Source organism: Aythya marila (genome assembly GCF_965140915.1).
Source record: "Aythya marila genome assembly, chromosome: 34".
NCBI classification, from domain to species: Eukaryota; Metazoa; Chordata; class Aves; order Anseriformes; family Anatidae; genus Aythya; species Aythya marila.
The window spans coordinates 194,580-214,916 of NC_139075.1; the positions used below are offsets into that span (position 1 = coordinate 194,580).

Sequence of the window (20,337 nt, forward strand, 5' to 3'; positions counted from 1 at the left end):
CCTTTGACATTCAATGGAACTCCAGCGCTCTCTCTGGTTCTGGCTGAGAGGGTGTCCATGGTGGTAACCATGGCAGTGGGACTGCAGGTGGCACTGGACCCTGTGTTAGCATTACATTTGGAGCCCTCCCTTGTGGGAAGTTCCTTCTTTGACCTGGAGGCAGGGGTGCTTGTGTCACACGGCCCTGCCCCGCGCTTCTCTTTACATTTCCCTGCTGTGGCAGCAAAAGCTGCCTTTCCGCATTGTATTTGGAGTGGCATTGGCTTGCTCAGTGGTGTCCCCTCCCATACCTGGGACACAAAGTGGGTGGAACTGCCAGGGGCATGCGAAGACTAGGTGGCTCAGATCTCCACACCAATAGCATTTTTTCTGATCCTTAGGGTCCTGACTGATGCTTAGTGCTGTTGCAAAAGCAGACGCCAGCAAATCAGTATGATGTTTGATAGATCCCACTCAGCCTCTATCACCTGAGCTATTGTTGTATTCACAGGCAGAGCCTGTAGCACCTTTTTTACAATTGGTATTTGTGTTTTCTACCACTAGCTTTTGTAGCAAGGTGCCTTTTGCTTCTCGATTGCCAATCTGCTTATATAGTGCCTCGAAAAGCTGATCTATATACCGCATGTATGGTTCAGACACCCCTTGCTGGACCTTTGTAAAGGACAGCACGGGCTTTGCAGTCTCTGGAATTCTTAACATTGCCTGGAGGGCTAGGGTCGCAGTCAGCCAGAGGATATCTGGATCTAGACGTGCCTAAAGGTGTGGATCCACTATCAGGTCTGTACCCGTCAGCTGAGGTATACCAGCTCTGAAAAGCGCATCTCCTGACTGCCTTTCTACATTTTGGAGCACTGCATGTTTGCACAAGTCTCTCCATTTCTCTTCCCATAATAATTTTTGTGTCGGAGTTAATATCATTGCCGCCAGTTGTCGTATGTCAAAGGGGGTTAAAAGCTGTCCTGTCATGACGTTCTCCATCAGGGACTGCATATACAGGGCCAATAACCCATAAGTGATCACTGTCTTTCACAGTTCTTTAATGAGGTACCGCTGGAAGCAGTTCCAGTCATTTTGCCCACGATCCTGAACTTGGACTGGAAAATGAGCCCTGCCCCCTCTTTCACCCCCCGCCCCTCCCCTTCCCTTTATAGCTTCTCTATGAAGTTATTTCCAATGATCACAGGTCAAAAGGATCCCCCGCAGGTGGTGCTGCTGGCCTTGTGGGCAGTGGCAACAGCGGGGCGCTGAGGGCTGCTGAGATATTGAACAATCTCAGGAATCAAAGGGACCCCCCGTGGGCAGTGCTGCTGGCCTTGTGGGTGGTGGCACTGGTGATGCTGACATGCTGAGATATTGTCTCTGCCTCTGTTCCCAAGTCTGTCAGGTTTACTTCCTTTCGCAGTACGCTGTCACCGCTTTTTATTTCACCCACCTGCGTAGCCTGAGTGGCCACTGTCTGTACCCTGTTTTCCATTTGCCATCATCTCAACATCTCAGTTACTAAGTGCCAGGTTGTCATCACCTCAGCAGCTGTTGTATCTCCCCATGAGGCAGCATCCCATATAGTTGTCCCTGTGTTCTCCCAAGTTTTTACCTCAAACACCACCAATCCTGTTGCTTAGCCCCATTCTTTTGTAAGAACTTTAGCAATAGTTTCACTTTATACAGGTCATATTTCACTCCTCTTCTTACCAGGAATTGAGTCAGGAGACTCCCGGCGCACCCAGTGCTGTTTGCTTGCCTCTAGTCATTTAAAAAATTGTAAACTTTAATTGCAATCCTATTTGGGACTCAGTCATTTATTACAGGCCTCATCCACTTCCTCTTTCTGATCCAGTGGCCTGTGGTAAACAACCACCACAATGTCACCCCTGTTGGCCTGCCCTTTAATCCTCACCCATAGACTCTCAACTCACACTTTGTCCCCACCTAGGCAGAGCTGCATAGATTCATAGATGTCATCCTGTACCTTATCACCAGCATCCCTGATGATATCCCCCTCCCCCATCGAATATAGCTTAAAGTCCAATCAATTAGCCCTGCCAGCTCACAACTGAGAACCCTCTTCTCCCTTTGGGAAAGATGAATCCTGTCCAATGTTAGCAAGCCTGGTGCCAGGTAAGTTTTTCTGTCACCAAAGAACCTGAAATTTTGGCGATGACACCAGACACAGAGCCATGTGTAAATGGACACTATCCTTCTGTTCCTGTTGCTGTCAGTACTGGGGAGAATGGAGGAGAAGAGATGACTTGTACAGCCAAGTTCCTGATCATCCATCCCAAATCCTTGCAGTCCCTTTTGATTGCTCTTGGGCTATGTGTTGCCACTTCTTCTCCTCCCACATGCAGGACAAGCAATGGGTAATAGTCTGAACCAAGCTGGGAAGTCTCCTTTTGATGTCCTTAACCCGGGCCCCAGGAAGGCAGCAGACTACCCTTAGAGAAGGGTCCCTTCCATATATTGGACCCTCTGTTCCCCTGATAGTGGAATCACCCACAACTAAAACCTGCCTTTCCTTCCTCCTGCCGGTGGTCACTGTACAGGGGGTTGGCCTTTCCAACCCTCGCGGTATCTTTGGTGGAGAGGGATTGTAGCCTTTTCCATCCATCGATTGCCTTTCAGGCTCCAGGGCCTTATACCTGTTGCTCAGGTCTACCTGATAGGGTGATATGGATGAAGGCAGATTTTACCTGCCACCTCAAGCCTGGACTTGGTTCCATTCATTCATATCCTTACAGCTTCTGCCTTGTGTCTGCTGGGAGATGAATACTGCATTCCCTTCACGTTGGGTAATTGCTGGTGCCTGTTCTTGTTCCACAGAGGCCAGAGTTAGGCACCACCAGTCTATCTCTCTCTCTGAACCCCAGATGCCCTTTGTTTTTTTCACCTTTTTCATACCTAAGCTACTATGCAGAGCAGGTCTTTCACCCACTTACATCTCATGCAATTGCTGTCTCTGCAGCTGCCCAAAGGTGGTGTGAAGCTTTGGCACTCCCTACAGCCTGACACCTGCATGGCTGCATGTGTTTTCAGAAGTGTGGAGGAATGGTTAAGTGAAGTAGGTCATGTGAATGTTGAGCAGCTAGGAGGTCACGAGTTAAGAAAGTACCGAACTCAGCTCATATGAGTCTGAGAAAGTATGCAGCTAGGTGGGAGCTAAGGAACACGATATCCGTTGGTGGTTTGGGAAAGTACTGACTGTGTTATTTCGGTAGATGGGAGTGAGAACCTAGCTGATAAAATAGAGAAATGCACTAACCAATCATGAGCTTAACTTTTGCAATATGTATGAGCTAATTATATTGAAATAGATAAAAGACGACTGAGCTATCCAATAAATCGAAGTTCACTGATCACTCATATTGAGCGTCTGTGTCTTCCTTCCGTCGACAACACAGAAGCTCAGTTTGGGTCCCCACCTCCTTTTTGGCAAGTGTGGAGGTGGCCTTCTGCTGACTGTTTGCAATGAGTGGTCTCTAACGGGAGCTCACTGCAGCACCCTACCTGCATGAACAGCCACACAGACTGCCACACCATACCCTGACTGGCGCCCCGTGCCCTGTTTGCCTGCTCAGTGCACAACACTCCTGGTTGTTCGCACTCCCTTGGGGCTTCCTTCATACTACAGAGGGAAACCCCTGCACACTTTGATCCCCTGCTCCTCTGCAGAATACCTCTTCCCTGGAGCCGATCACCTTGGCGAGTGAGAGTCACTGTAACTGGTTCAAATTGGTTTAAATACACAGGCACGATGAGTAACGAGGTTTAATGGTGAACAACAATTGTAATAAAACTGGAAAAATAAAACACAATGCAAGAATATAAATCAGGCTTGGCGTATCATGAGTAACGTTCTGAGTGATTTTCAAAAAAATGCAGTCAGCTAATAGCTTATGAAATACACCCAATCCAGAGTTTCCACATTACATCCTTGAGCTCCTGGTTCCTCATGCTGCAGATGACAGGGTTCACTGCTGGAGGCACCACTGAGTCCAGAACTGCCAGCACAATGTCCAGGGAAGGGGAAGAGATTGAGGGGGGCTTCAGGTGGGCAAACGTGACTGTGCTGACAAACAGGGAGACCACAGCCAGTTGAGGGAGGCACGTGGAAAAGGTTTTGTGTCGTCCTTGCTTTGAGGGGATCCTCAGCATGACTCTGAAAACCTGCACATAGGACAGAGCAATGAAAAAACACCCCAACAGTAGAAAAGCAATAAGCGCAATCATCACAGCTTCCCTTAGGTAGGAGTCTGAGCAGGAGAGCTTGAGGATCTGGGGGATTTCACAGAAGAGATCCCAGGCATTGCTTTGCTTGAGAGGTATTGAAAAAGTATTGGCAGTGTGCAGCACAGCGTTGAGAAAGCCATTGCCCCATATAGCTGCTGCCATGGTGGCACAGGCTCTGCTGCCCAGGAGGCTCCCGTAGTGCAGGGTCTTGCAGATGGCACCTCTAAAACCTCTCCTTTCCTCCCTATTCCTTCAGAATAGGAGCCCTGCACTGGGAAGCTCTCTACCAGTTAGGACCACACCAGTATGGTGTCGTGGAGGATTACAGGTCCCTTGCCTGGATGGACACACTCCTTCTAGTGCAGCCCAATTTGAACATGACCATATCTGTGTTTAGCACTGCCGGCTCATATGGCTTCCCTGGTTGTGCCCAGGCTCTTTTCCTCCAGGTTGCTCTTCCTGCAGTCCAGTCCAAGACTGCTGTGATGTGTGGAGTTAGTCTGCCCCTGATGCAGAGCATCAGAAGATGGGAAAGAGAGGCTCACTTCTCCTTGGAAAACAGAATGAGATTCATTTGTGAAATCCCAGAGTTTCACAAGGTCCCCTGCAAGGAAGATTTACCCTTGATGAATGAGTCTCAGGTTAGGAATCATGTAAAGAAATTGAAAACCTTGAGCACGGCAGCCCCAAGCCCTGCCTGCCCTCCTCCTGCCACGCTCCATCAGGCGGCTGCAGCAGAGGGGACAGCCAGCCCTTGTCTGGGCTCTGCCACCCACCCCTCCAGTGCCATCACTGCTGCCTTGGGGTGCTCTGTGATGCTCTGGATGACCTCACAAGGCCTGCTGGCCAGCACATCTACTGTGGGGCAACCAGGCCACACAGCGGCTGGGACCTCACTGCCATGGCCCTTCCAGCCCCCTCCCCTCAGCCCTGGCCTTGTCTCTGCTGGCAGGAGGAGCCTTGGGAGGCACTTGCAGCAAAGTGGGAGCTGAGATGGGGCTCTGTGGTGCAGAAAATGCCCTTCTGGAGGCCAGTTGTGTCACCCAAGTGCCGACTGCCTGTCCCTGCCTGCGGTCCCAGCACAGCCACACAGCAAGCTACAGGAGCAGCCGGGCCTTACACCACCAGCAGGGCTCAGAAGGAGAGGGTGGCAGTGTCAGGAGAGCAGCTCTGGATGGACTAGAGCTGGTGCTCCCTGGCCATACTGCTGGGCCTGACCCATTTTCTCTTCACCTCTGCACATGGCTACTGCCCATGCAGAAAAGGTCTCCCAAGAAAGATATAAGAAAATGTCACTTTAATTGGATAAAATACAGAAGCAAAATGAAGAATTATATTTCTTTCTGGACAACTTTCATAAGAATAAAACTGAGAGAAAAATAATCAGAACAAGGACATAAGAGAGGCTTTGCTTATCAGGAGTACCTTTAAGAATGATTTGCAGAAATAGGCTGTCAGTTTATTGCTTATGAAATACAGCTGCTCATCAATTTCTGTACAGCATCCTTGAGATCCTTGTTCCTCATGCTGTAGATGAGGGGGTTCACTGCTGGAGGCACCATCGAGTACAGAACTGCCACAACCAGGTCCAGGGAAGAAAAGAAGATAGAGGGGGGCTTTAGGTGGGAAAACATGACTATGCTGACATTTAGAGAGACCACAGTCAAGTGAGGAATGCACGTGGAAAAGGCTTTGAGCCGTCCCTGCTGCGAGGGGATCCTCAGCACAGCCCTGAAGATCTGCACATGGGACAGAGCAATGAAAACAAAACACCCACACACAAGAAAAGCACCCACCTTCCATGGGGAGGTGGCTGTGACGATTCCTCCCCCAGCCAGCTCTCCTCTCCCTTCCCTCGCTCCTACACCCAGGGCGCCTTGAAACTCTATCCCCCTTCTCTCCTCTCCCCATGCCTGCTGCAGACAGTGCCCCCAGCCCTGCTGCACTGTGCAGAGGAGCAGCTGCTTGGTGGCTGAAGCAGCTTCACAAGTAGTCCAAGCCTGATACAAACCCCACAGGCTCTCACAGTGTTAATGGCCCCACTGAGGGACATTACTGTGAGTGCCTCCCCAGGGACTAGTTAGAGCAGAAAAATGCAGGCAGTGATGATGGGGACACCAAGGCCAAGTAAAGATGGCCCTGAGGCTGAGGAAACCTTGATGTGTCTCATCAAGTCCAACAGTCAGGCACTAACCCCAGCTTCCAGGAAGGGAGATCCTGTCCCTCTGGTGGGGTTTATGGCCCTTGCTTGATCAGTTCAGCATGGCGATGGACAATGCCAAGTACAAGGCTACAGGAGGATATCTCCTGGGCTCCTGGAGTCCTGCAGGACTTCAGTATCCACGCTGCTTCCCCACTTTGTTCTCACCTGAGCACCTTCCTGACTTGACCAACGTCTCTCCATCTGCATCAGTAATCCATGAAACACAAATCCAGTGGCTCTGGGTGACCTCTGTCCTTCAATAAACCTTTCTCCTCCACCTCAGTCTTAGTGCTCGCAGCTGCATTTTGTGATATTCATTCATTCTCATGCTCTTTCCTACCAGGAAGAAAAGCACCTACATGTCGGAAGCCACCCCTCAAGCAGTCTTTGCATACTTCTCTACTGCCTGGAGCCACCACAACACAGGGCCAAAGGAGACCAGGTCTCTCAAACTGTTCATTTCATGTGCTTCTAGCCCTGAAGCCCACATTGGCAGACCTCCCTTCCACACTCTCCAGTTTCTCTGCACTCCTGCAAAACCTGGAGCCGCACCCTGAGATACACTGCTCCAGAGGTAGCCACAGCAGCACTGAGCCAAGGGGGGTAACTCAAGTTGTAATACACCATAAATGTTTGTTCATTGTCTTTTGTATTATAAAAAGAAGGAGTTCCTTTTGAGGAGCCAGAGTTGTGAAAGCTCCCTGCTGTCGTGGTTCCGCTCGAGTGGGCAGCCGAGCTCCACCACAGCCGCTCTCTCACTCCCCCTCCTCAAAGAGGAATGGGGAGAAAATATGTGAAAAGGGCTCAAGGATTGAGATAAGGGCGAGAAAATCACGCAGTAATTATTGTAACGAGCAAAACAGACTCGGCATAAGGAGATAGTAAGATTTATTGCCTATTACTAACAAGCGAGAGAAGTGAGAAAACAAAGGAAAAAGCAAACCAAAAGCACCTTCCCCCCCCCATCCACCCTCTTCCACCTCCTCCCCCCGAGCGGCACAGGGGAACGGGGGAATGGGGGTTATGGTCAGTCTACAGCACTTCTTCTCTGCCACTCCTTCTCGGTCACTCTCGTCCCCTGTGCTGTGGGGTCCCACCCACGGGATGCGGTCCTTGATGAACTGATCCGGCGTGGGCTTCCCACAGACAGCAGCTCTTCCAGAACTGCTCCAGATATGGGTCCGTACCACGGGGTCCATCCCTCAGGAGAAAACTGCTCCAACCTGGCTCCCCTACGGGCAGCAGCTCCTGCCGGGTCACCTGCTCCTGCGTGGGCTCCTCTCCACGGGCTACAGGTCCGGCCTGGAATCTGCTCCGGCAGGGGTCTTCCACAGGCGGCAGCCTCCGTCGGTGCAGGGCCACCTGCTCCACCGTGGTCTCCTCCACGGGCTGCAGCGTGGAACCCTGCTCCACCGTGGTACTCCATGGGCTGCAGGGGGACATCCTGCTTCACCATGGTCCTCACCACAGGCCACAGGGGACTTCTGCTCCGGCGCCTGGAGCACCTCTCCCCCTCCCTCATACACTGACCTTGGCACGTGCAAGGCTGTTCTCTCACTCCTGGCTGCTGTCTTGCGCAGCGTTTTTTTCGCTGTCTTAAATATGCTCTCACAGAGGCGCAAACAACATCGCTTATTGGCTCAGATCTGGAAAACAATGGGGCCCTTCCCAAACATGGGGCAGCTTCTAGATCTTTCTCACAGAAACCACCCCTATAGCCCCCTGCTACCAAAACCTTGCCACGTAAACCCACTACACCTGCTGAAGTAAGGAGCTGTATAATGCTAGGCTAGACACTATGAAAATTCTTTTGCTCAATGTAACAAAAAAGAGAACCCCTTTCCCTTCTCTCCTTCTGCATCTCAGTTGCCTCTTTTGTTCAAAGACCCTGCTGCAAAGCTCATGTAACCACCTCCTGATAAGTTGCTAAACTAGTGTATCAATATCCTGCCTTCCTGTCTCACGCTGGGCCAACACGACCAAATAAAAAAAAAAAAAAAAAAAGAAAAGTTGAACCACAACGCTGAGGAAGACTACGGCCTTCATCTTCACAACCACCAGAGGGACAGAGACGACCCGCTAGCAACTGTGCGTGCAGTCGCAGAACATACCAGGATGTGCTGCGTAATCCCAGAATTACCAAGATATAAAAAGGGACCCTGGCAGGGGTGAGGTGCGCGCTGTTGGTGGAGCTGAGACTCCCCGGCCGCCCAGCTCAGTTTTTCTTGCTGTTTGCTTACTCAATAAATTCCTTTCTATGATTAATACAATGCTCTCTGAAAATTAATTAAGGGGGCAACTTATAACATCACTGACCTCCTTTCCTTTTGGCTCTATATCAAGATCTGCCTTTGTCCCAGCAGCTGTGGTGCCTTCCAAGGGGATGGGGCTGTGGTGGAGGTGCCCTGTACTCTGCAGCAGCAACCTTGGTGGCCACGAGCCCTGCCTGCCCTCCTCCTGCCACGCTCCAGCAGGAGGCTGCAGCAGAGGGGACCCACAGCCAGCCCTTGGCTGGGCTCTGCCAATCGCCTCTCCAGTGCCATCACTGCTGCCTTGGGGTGCTCTGTGACGCGCTGGGTGACCTCAGAAGGTCAACACATCTCCTGCAGGGCAACCAGGCCTCACAGCAGCTGGGACCTCACCACCGCCCTTCCAGTCCCCTCCCCTCAGCCCCAGCCTTGTCTCTGCTGGCAGGAGTGACCTTGGGACGAGCTTCCTGGCCTCCCCTTGCCTTCTGCCAGCTGCTGCCCACTCAGGCTCCTGGCACAGACTTGGCCCCACACCAACACCACCACTTGTGTAGCCTTTGCTGCCTCGCCCTGTGCTCTCCCTCAACTCCTTGTCTGTGTCATGCCCCACGTTCCACAGCTAAACACGTCCCTTTGCTGTCACCACCATCCTGTCCCACAGGATGGCAGAGACAGGACAGGACGTGATAGAGTTAGGCCCTGTAGTGCCCATGCAAAATGCTTGTAGCAAAGCGGGAGCTGATACGGGGCTCTGTGGTGCAGACAAGGCCCCATGCAGAAAATATGACGTGAAAGAGCAGCTTTGCAGTGGGGGTCTCCACGTTGGTATGGCAAGGGAGGCTTCTGGCCATGAAAGGGCAAGGGACGGGTCAGCAACAACTTCTCTGGGCAACTTGTTCCAGTGATCATCACCCCCAAAGGGAAAGAATTTCTTCCTTATATCTACTTTAAAAGTACCCTTTTTTACAGAATGACAAAATCATAGAATCATCTAGGTTGGAAGAGACCTATGAAAGTCCCTGACAAAAGGTCCCTCCCCAGCTTTTCTGTAGGCCTTCTTTAGGTACTGGAAGGCTGCTACAAGGTCTCTCCAGGCTGAAGAGAACCAGCTTTCTCAGTCTGTCTTCACTGAAAATGTGAGAGGGTGGCAGTGTCAGGAGAGCAGCTCTGGATGGACCAGAGCTGGTGCTCCCTGGCCGTACTGCTGGGCCACGACTGCTTTCTCCTCCAAATCTGCACATGGGCACTGCCACTGCAGTCACAGAAAAGGTCTCGGGAAGGATATAAGATGAAAGGATACTTTAATTGCATAACATACAGAAGCAAAATGAAGAATTATATTTCTTTGTGGACAACATGTGATAGGATACAACAGGAAAACAAACAAACAAACAAACAAACAAAACAATTACATTAGACCGACGGGCTTCGACTACCATAAGAAACATTATGAGTGACTTACAGACGAAGGAAGGCAGTATATTGCTCAAGAAAACCTGCCAGTCATCTGTTTCCACATGGCATTCTTGAGCTCCTGGTTCCTCATGCTGTAGATGAGGGGATTCACTGCTGGAGGCACCACCAAGTACAGAAATGCCAGAACAAAATCCAGGGGAGGGGAGGAAATTGATGGGGGCTTCAGGTTGGCAAACACGGCTGTGCTGAGAAAGAGGGAGACCACAGCCAGGTGAGGGAGGCACGTGGAAAAGGCTTTGTGCCGTCCCTGCTGTGAAGGGATCCTCAGCACAGCCCTGAAGATCTGCACGTAGGACAGTAAAATGAAAATAAAACACACCCCAAACAGAAAAGCAGTAACCGCAAGAACTTGAACTTCCCTTAGGTAGGAGTCTGAGCAGGAGAGCTTGAGGATCTTGGGAATTTCACAGAAGAACTGGTCCAGGGTATTGCCATTACAGAGAGGCAGTGAAAAGGTATTGGCAGTGTGCATCACAGCATGGAGAAAGCCACTGCCCCAGGCAGCTGCTGCCATGGTGGCACAGGCTCTGCTGTCCAGGAGGCTCCCATAGTGCAGGGGCTTGCAGATGGCAATGTAGCGGTCATAGGCCATGACAGTGAGAAGAGAAAATTCTGCAATATTGAAAAAGATTAGCAGAAAGAGCTGTGCAGCACATCCTGCATAGGAAATGGCCCTGGTACCCCAAAGGGAATTGGCCATGGCTTTGGGGATAGAGGTGGAGATGGAGCCCAGGTCAAGGAGGGCAAGGTTGAGGAGGAAGAAGTACATGGGGGTGTGGAGACCGTGGTTGCAAGCTACACCAGTAAGGATGAGGCCGTTTCCCAGGACGGCAGCCAGGTAGATGCCCAGGAAGAGCCCAAAGTGCAGGAGCTGCAGCTCCCGCGTGTCTGTGAATGCCAGGAGGAGGAATTCAGTGATGGAGCTGCTGTTATACATTTTGTCTCTTGGCTAGGGAGCCTGTCCAAAAGATGCAATGACAGTGCAAAATTTAATTACTTTTCTGACCCAAATCCATTGCATGTCTCATAGAACAGCCATGAACAACACATTCCTTTCAGGAAGAGCTTTCCGCAGCTCCGTGACTTACCTCTGGTTGCTGCTCTGATGGTGCACAACAAGCAGGGTGCTGTGCTGTGGACTCTGCAGCAGGCAGTCCTGGTATACAGCTACAGGTAAAAGGGAACCAGGAGTCATCTGAGAAGTCCACAGGCCAAGGACATCTCTCTGATCTCAGAACTTGAGGAGAAGGTCAAATAATCCCTTAAGAAACAGCAAAGGTGATGTTGGTACAGTTTGTAGGCTGAGCTGTGTGAGGTGCCTTAAAGCGGCAGCAATGCTCAAGGAGCCTTAGTCTCTAATACAGGTGTTACTACTCCACTACCATCCCTCTGCCTCAGTACACAGTCAGAAAAATGGAAACAGAGACTGTAGAAATTGCATTGCCTTCAGGTAGCTCTTGCCTTGCATTTCTACTGTGCAATGCCCTGCAGAGGTGTGGGGCTGTAAGCAGACTGCCCCACGTAGCAGACTCTGGGCAGCAGCAGGACCCTGCCCTGCCCTGCCAGGGAGCATCCTTCCATTCAAAGCTTCTCACCACAGCCCCTGGGCAGCTCCCCGGGCAGGCTGAGTGCTGAGCCTGGCAGGCAGCAGAGCCCCTGCCCCAGCACACAGCCCCTGGAGCACAGCAGGGACCCTGCTCTGCACCACAGCCCTGGGCACCCCTGCCTGCACCCCCAGCTGTACAGAATGCAGCTGGCCCCAAGAGAAGGGAGCCCTCAGGCCCTGCATGCTGACCCTGCGGCACACAAGCCCTGCATGCGCTTCAACTCCAACACTGAGTGTCCTCCTGACAGCTCCCTTTGGCTGAGGGCTGTGCCAGCTCGAGGAGAGCCTTGCGGGGTGCACAGCGGCATTGCCCTGCACCCAGAGACCTACAATGGGGAGGTGGCACTGAAGACTCCCGAGTGAGATCTCCTCTGCCTTCCCACCTCAGACTGCCCTGAACTTTTCTCCCCCTTCTCTCCTCTCCCCATGCCAGTTGCAGACAGTGCTCCCACCCCTGCTGTGCCTTGCAGAGGAGCTTTTCCTGGGTTGCTGAAGCAGCTTCTCAAGTAGTCCAAGTCTGATGCAAACACTTAGTGTTAATGTTCCCAGTGAGGGAAGTTAATGGCTAAACATCCCCAAGGACTTGTTAGAGCAGAAAAGGGACAGGGAGGAAGAGGTAAATATGGCCATGTTCTCAAGGAAACCTTGTGTCCCATGAAGTCCAACGGTCAGGCCCTGATAGGCTCCCCCTGTTCCTCCAGCAGGGTTTAGGGCTCTTTCTGTGTCAGTTCAGTGTGGGGATGGGCAATGCCAAGTACAAGGCTACAGGAGGATATCTCCTAGGCTCCTGGAGGAGGATGAGGAGGTATGGAGACCTTATTGCTGTAAAGTTGTCTCCCCATAGCCATCAGTGACAGAGACAAGAGCCAGAGAGCAGCAGATAAAGATGTTCCCTCCGGTTGGGTCATTCAGCATAGCAAAAGAACCTTGACCATAACCACCACACGCTGGCCTATGCTGTCCCATGTCTGCACCTGTTTCCCTGCAGGACTTCGGTATCAACTCTGCTTCCCCACTTTGTTCTCACCTGAGCGCTTTCCTGACTTGACCACCGTCTCTCCATCTGCATCAGTAATCCATGAAACACAAATCCAGTGGCTCTGGGTGACCTCTGTCCTTCAATAAACCTTTCTCCTCCACCTCAGTCTTAGTGCTCGCAGCTGCATTTTGTGATATTCATTCATTCTCATGCTCTTTCCTACCAGGAAGAAAAGCACCTACATGTCAGAAGCCACCCCTCAAGCAGTCTTTGCGTACTTCTCTACTGCCTGGAGCCACCACAACACAGGGCCAAAGGAGACCAGGTCTCTCAAACTGTTCATTTCATGTGCTTCTAGCCCTGAAGCCCACATTGGCAGACCTCCCTTCCACACTCTCCAGTTTCTCTGCACTCCTGCAAAACCTGGAGCCGCACCCTGAGATACACTGCTCCAGAGGTAGCCACAGCAGCACTGAGCCAAGGGGGATAACTCAAGTGATCCGGGTTGCCCATGCTGCCCCTAGTGCAGCCCTGTAAGGAGCTGGCCTTGCTCCCTGTCAGCATGTCCCACTGGCTCCTAAGGTGTCCTGGTAGTACCCAGGCCTTCTCCTCAGGGTCCCCCCTCAGCTGCTCATGTCCAACCGTGCCCTGATGGATGCAGGTATTCTGCCCCATGTGCAGCACTGGCCACGTCTCCTTGCCAACTTCAGGGGTTTCTGTTGGCTGAAGGCTGGAGATTCCCAAGGTCAATACCCACTGCACTGAAGCTCCATTTTGTCACCTGTTCATGGTTGGATCCACATAGCTCACCCTGATGGTCGTGTTGCTCATAGGATAAGAGCATGAGGAGTGTCAGGACTCTACAGGCACTGAAAGAGGTACTCATTTCGAGGAAATTCTGACCAGGGCAGGAATTACCATGAGAACCATCTCTGAAACACCCAATGACACTACAAAGCAAGCAAAGCCAGGACCAAACGGAATGAATGTTGGGCATGTTCTCTGCTAGGGTATTTTCTGGGAAAACATGCACCTGTACAGACACACATACAATATGCACCCCTCCAGCAGCTGGACTTGGACCCTCTGTCTAGCCAGGAGCTTGCCCCATGATCACCTCCCATTCCCTAAACACACAAACTGTATTGAGTCTCTCCTGTACACAATCACCAAACCTTTGATGCTGGGAGACAGCAAGCTCCCACCATTTATCCGCCTCCTTCTCCTGTTGATTTTGGTCAGGAGTCCCTTCTCATTCATGCCAGCCTCCTGCCACCTTTGCTTACTTCCTGTGTGTCGGGTTGGACCATTCATGAGCTTGACGAGGAGATGACAGACCAAGGAGAAATGGTTTGAATCCCAAAGAAGGGTAGATCCAGATTAAGTATGAGGAAGAAATTCTTTTCTTTTCAGGATGACGAGTCCTAGAAAGAGGCTGCCCAGAGAAACTGTGGATGCCCCATCCCAGAAAGTGTTCAAGGCCAGGTTGGACAGGGCTTTGAGCAACCAGGTCTACTGGAAGCTATCCCTGCCCAAGGCACAGCTGTTGCATTTATAGAATCTTTATAGTCCCTTCCAGTATTCCATATGCCAACGGAATCCTCCATGCAGGTCCCTCAGCAGACCCTGCTCACCTCAATTCCTCTGCTTTGCCTTGGTCCCCTCTCTCAGCATCCTCAACTCTACCCTCTCACCTCTTTCAAATCCCTGAGCACTTCATGTGGAGTTCTAAGGATGAGGTCCTGCAGGTCACCTCACCTCACTGGCTCCTCAGTCACCCGTGTCAGCCAGATGTCATCAAGGAGCTCCCAAAGCCTCCTGGGTGGTTTGTGTAAGGGTACGCAGAAGTAGAGGGTCTGTCCTTCCAGGGTATCTGGTTAAGGGCCTCTTCCAGTGCACCAAGGGATTCTGATAAGGGAGACCGTGATGGGAGCCAGACCTGGTCAGTTGTGCCAATTGATAAGGAACGGGACAGAACATGGGGATGCTGACTCACACAAGGCGGTCTGACTGAGCAGTTCTAAACTGAAGTAGGAATTTGAAGGGGCATTAAAAAAAATAATGAGCAAGATGAGTATGAGACATGAGTGTGCTCAGGTGGCCAACAAGACCATCAGCATCTTGGCTGGGATCAGAAATAGTGCGGCCATCAAGGCAAGGACAGTGACTGTGCCCCTGTACTCAGCTCTGGTGAGGCCGCACCTCGAATACTGTGTTCAGTTTTGGGCCCCTCACTACAAGAAGGACATGGACGTGCTTGAGCGTGTCCAGAGAAGGACAACAAAGCTGGTGAGCGATCTGGAGAACAAGTCTTATGAGGAGCGGCTGAGGGAGCTGAGGTTGTTTAGCCTGGAGAAAAGGAGGCTCAGGGGTGACCTTATTGCTCTCACAGCTCCCTCTTAAGGGGTTGCAGCAGGGAGGGGTTCGGTCTTTCCCCTAAGCAGCAAGCAACACGGGAAGAGGAAATGGCTTCAAGTTTCACCAGGGGAGGTACGGGGTGGATATGAGGGAAAATTTCTTCCCTGAAAGGCTTGTGAGGCCTTGGAAGAGGCTGCCCAGGGAAGCAGTTGAGTCACTGTCCCTGCAGCTATGCAGAAGTTGTGTAGATGTGGTGCTTGGGGATGTGGTTTGGTGGTAGACTTGGCGGCGCTGGGTTAGTGCTTGGACTTCAGAAGACCTCAGAGGTCTTTTCCAGCCTAAACGATTCGACGATTCTATGATAATAAACAGAAGTGCTGAGACACGGACCTGACCAAGCAAATATAGAGACAAGGACAAGACACAAACCATGAGGATCCTTCTTAACAGAAAGCAGCTAGAAATAGATCTTTTTATAAGAGAACTATCCAAGCTAGAGAAAGAGGAAAGCATATGTGTTCAACTTGAAACTTTCGAAAAATTAAAGGCTTGCTAAATATGGACAAGAAACACACAACGAAATACAACCACGATCACTTTTGATTAAAACTTCAAGAATTGTTTCTTCTTCATTACCAGTGAGGTTTATGGAATTTGCCAGAAATATTTTTATTTTTTTTTCTGGGGGTGAATCTGTCAAATTCTTTTAAATTTAACTCTCACTGACAAACCTTTGAGTTCAAAGATATAGATACTGAGTGGTGTCCCAGTGGGCAAGAGGGCATTGGTGGCTGTCTGATTGAGGTGTCCTAGTGGGGCAGGGGAGCAGCTGTGGCTGTGTCAAGCAGGTGTCAAAGTGGACAGGAGGGTAGCGCTGCCTGTGTCACCCAGGTGTCACAGTAGGCGGGGGGGCGGAGGTGCATGTGTCACCAAGGTGTCATAGTGGGGCTGTGACATGGCAGCCCAGTTGTGAAAAAGGGCCAGGGGTGCAGACAGGCCTCAGTTGGGATAGAAGCCACTGGCGGCAGAGGGCAGAGCAGGGAGGTGAGTGAGCAATGGCCAAAGTCCTGCTGCAGCCTGAGCAGGGGCTGGCTTTGAGCAGCCCCCACAGCACAAGGGGAACCAAGTGTCTGCTGCAGAAATGGAGTTGCAGACCTTCAGCCCAAGCGGTGATATGAAAGTTTTTGGGTGTGCTGGGAAGATGCTTGGGTACCCTGGGGAGATCCCTGGTTATTCCAGGAAGAGGCACGGGTTCTCCAGGGATAGGTTTTGGTGTCAAGGGAGGTGCTTGCTTACCCTGAGCTTACCCCCAGTCATGTGCTCCAGGAAGGTGTTGGATTCCTGGGGGAGATGCTTTGCAGGTCAACAAAGACGGGTGGTGTGCCCAGAAAGCTAGTTGCATGTTCCACCAAGATGGTTTAGGACTTCCAGGGAGATGCCTGAGTGACCTTGAATGGGTCACTCAGGGTCCTTGAGGGGAGAACCTTGGGGTGCAGTCAGAATTTGCTTATGTGCCCTGGGGAGGGAGCTGCTTGTGTGCTCTGGTGTACTGGGTCTGGCTGGAATGTTAACTTTCCCGGCAGCAGCCCATTCAGTGCCCTACTCTGTACTTGTAGCTGGAACAGCAGTGTTATCACACCAGTGTTGTGTCTACTGCTGAGCAGCAGTGGCACAGCATTGGGCCTTTCTCTAACCCTCCTAGGGGGTGGGCAAAAAGTGAGGAGAGAAACATCACTAGGGCAGCTGACCTAAACCAATCAAAGGGATATTCCATACCATGTGGTGTCACACTCAGCAATAAAAGGTGGAAACAGGAAGAAGAGGGGAGGGGTGGGCTCTCGTTGAGAAGACGTCGGTCCTCCTCTCGAACACCGGCTGCGTGCGTTGAGGCCTTGCTTCAAGGACGTGGTCAATCATCGCTCATTTGTGGGAAGTAGAGAGTAATTTCTTTCCTCTGCACTTCCATATAGCTTTCATTTATTTTGTTTGTTTGTTTTCCTCCCTTTTTCCCCTTTCCCTTTTATTTTCCCCTTAGTTAAATTGTTTAGTTCATGGTAGTCTTTATTTAATTATTATAATTATTTCCCTTTAATTAAATTATCCTTATCTCAACCCGTGAGTTGTTCTTTGCTTTACTTCTCCCCCTCCTTATCTAAAGGAGGGGGAGTGAGAGAGCGGTTGTGGGGTTTAGCTGCCCAGCACGGTAAAACCACCACATCTGGGAATGTCCTTGGGCTCCCTAGGAAGATGTTCCTATTCCCCTGGGAGATACTTGGGTGCCCCAGTATGTGCCTGAGTACTGCACAGTAGTTTGTCTCCTCCAGGGAGGGCCCTGAGTGCTCCAGGAGTATTGTTGAGTTCCCTGGGCAGGTGTTTGTTTGTCCTGTTGAGATGCTTGTGTGCTCCAACAAGATTGCTGAGTACTCAATAACGATGCTTGGATGCTTCGGGGAGATGTTTCCTCAGGTGAGAAGCACTGTTTTTCTGGAAACAAGCTCATGTCCCCCTGGGAGGTGCTTGTGGACCACAGGGAAGCACTGGGTGTCCCCAGGAAGATGCCTGGATGCCCCCAGTGGTGTTTGTGTGCCTTGAGGAGATGCTACAGTGCACAAAGGAGATGCTTGGGTACTCCAGAGATATGCCTGGGTGCCCCTGTGTTACACTTTCTAGCTCCAAATTGGTGCTTGGGTGCTCTGGGAATGTTCTTGTGTGCCTCCAAGATAAGACCCTGTTCTGCAGAGAAGACTGTGTGTTCCTGAAAGGTGCTTGAATGCCCTGAGGAGATGCCAGCATGCCCTGGGAAAATGCTTGGGTACACCAGGGAGATCCTTGGTATTCAAAGGAGCTGATTGTGTTCCCCAGGGAGGTGTTTGTCTGTCCCAGGGAAACGGACGGTTCCTCCCGGAATGTACTTTTGCCTTACTTTTTGCTACTAGAAGATGCATGGGTCCTCCAGGAAAGCGTCCTTTGGGGAGATGTTTTGTGTGCCCCAGGAGGTGTTTTGGAGCCCTGGGGAGATGCTTGGGTTCTCCACGCAGATGTAGGAGTGCGGTGGGGAGATTCTTGGGTGCTCCTATGAGGTGTTTGGGTGTTCCAGGCAGGTGCTTCTGTGCTGCAGGGAGATGCTTAGGTGACTGGGGGAGAAGCTTGTGTGATTAGGGGTTATCTTGGTGTGCTCCAGGGAGGTTTTTTTGTGTGCCCAAGAGATATACTTATCATACAATCATGGCATCATAGAATGGCCTTGGTTAGAAGGGAACTCGAGGATCATCTAACTCCAATCCCCCTGCCATAGGCAGGGATGAGACCCACTAGATCACGTTGCTCAGGTCCTCATCTTATTTGGATTTGAAGTGAGCTAAGCTGGCCTTATTTCCCTGGGGAGAAGCTTGTGTGCTTTGGGAATATCCTTGGGCTCTGTAGGAAGCTGCTCAATTCCCAGGGGTCTCTTGGATGCCCAAGGAGGTGCCTGGGTACTGCAGAGAGCAGTTTGTGTCGTACAGGAAGGGGCTGGAGTGCTCCAATTGTGCTCTTGGTTGCCGTAGGAATTTGCTTGGGTGTCCCTGTGAGAAGTTTAGGTGTTCCTGGGAGGAGCTTGTGACCCAAAAGCAGGTGCTGGCAGCCTCTAGGGAGGTGCTTCGGTGCCCCTTGCGGTGCTTGGCGGCCAAGGGAAAATGCTTGCATACCCCAAGAAACCCCTTGGGCCCTCTGGGAAGGTGCTTGGATTCCCCAGGGAGAGTCTTGTGTACCCAGGGAGACGTTTGGCTGACCCATGTTGACGTATGGTTTCTCCAGAGAGGCGCTTCATTGCAGGAGGGACATTCCTGGGTGCTTGAAAGATATTCTTGGTTGCTCCAGAGAGGTGTTTATGTGCCCCAGGCATATGATTCTGTGCCCACAGGAGATGCCTGTGTGCTCTTGGAGATGTTTTTTTTGCTCCTGCGGACTGCTTGGGTCCTGAAAATGTTCATGCTTGTGTGCCCAGCAGTAATGCTTGGGTGGTCCAAGGAGATGCCTGGAGCCTTCAGGGACATGGAAAGTGTCTTGGAATGTTCCTGCAGTGGTCCAGAAACACGCTCGGGACCCCACAGAATATTCAAGGATTCCCTGGTTACATTCTTGCCTGTCCCCAGAAGTTACTAGGGTGTTCCAGGAAGGTGCTTGTATGCTCTGGGGAGATGTTTGGGTGCTGCAGGAAAATGCTTGTATGCCGAGATGGAGATGCTTCTGTGTCCTGGGGAGATACTTGGTTGCTCCAGGGGCATTTCTGAGTGTTGTGCCTCAAGAGAGGTGCTTGTTTCCTTTGGGAAGATGATTGGGTGCCCTGTGGAAATGTCTTGCTACCCCAAGGAGTTCCTTGGAACCTCAAGGAAGATGCTTATCTACTGTTTGGATAAGCCTGGGTGCTCCAAAGAGATGCTGGCTGCAACAGAGTCATGTGGTGTGCCCAACTGAGGGGCTTCGGTTGTCCATGGAGGTTTGTGGGTGACCCAGGAAGATCCTTGGGCATCCCAAGGGAGATTTGTGTCTTCACTTGAGAGGGGCTTGATGGATGTAGGTAGGTGCTTGGGAGCTCCCGCATGCCCTATAGCGATGATTGATGCTTTTTTGCCCCCTGGAGGTTCTTGGTTGCTGTAGGCTCTAGCAATTCCCTGTATGCCACAAACATCTCACTTAGGCAGGCAGGAATTTCCCAGAGAACTCAAGCATCTCCACACTTCACGGATTCTCTGATTCCTGGAGGTGCTTGTTGGCCCCAGTGAAAGGGAGATAAGAGAATCTTAGTAGATGGGATGCTGATTAATGACTACCTAGATTGCTGTATTGAACTAGTAGATGTTGCTGTTAACTATTGTACAAACTAATTGGAGGAAGAAGTTTTGGGGCCCTTCGCAAAGGGTAACTCCTAATGAAAATAGAGCACCTGCCTCAAGCACCAGCTGAAACTGCTGCTGTGGTTCAGACAAGAACCAAGGACACAAAGTGCAAGCGCCAGAAGAAGAGGTAAGAAGTTCAGATACAAGGAAGAGGAAGGAACAGCCATACTTCATCTCAAGAGACCACCTGAGATGACCGCTAGAGAGCAGTACACAGGCGCAGATGGGAAGACCACATGTAGATTAGTTCTTGGAATTAATTATAATATGAGATGGACATAGAGTATGCATACGTATAAGCCCATTACAAAATTCATGCAAATGTACATGTACACTGTATAAAGCTAGAGCACACGTTGTTA

The 20,337-nt window shown here is 51.1% G+C and overlaps 1 protein-coding gene across 1 annotated transcript; it reads right to left on the reverse strand.

Annotated features, from left to right (window-relative positions):
* Positions 1-10,165: 10,165 nt before the first annotated feature.
* Positions 10,166-11,092, reverse strand: LOC309889279 (olfactory receptor 14C36-like; the record flags this gene model as incomplete). Its single annotated transcript, XM_082782044.1, has 1 exon — positions 10,166-11,092. One exon carries the CDS (start codon positions 11,090-11,092, stop codon positions 10,166-10,168), a length of 927 nt encoding a protein of 308 aa, XP_082638170.1.
* Positions 11,093-20,337: the final 9,245 nt, after the last annotated feature.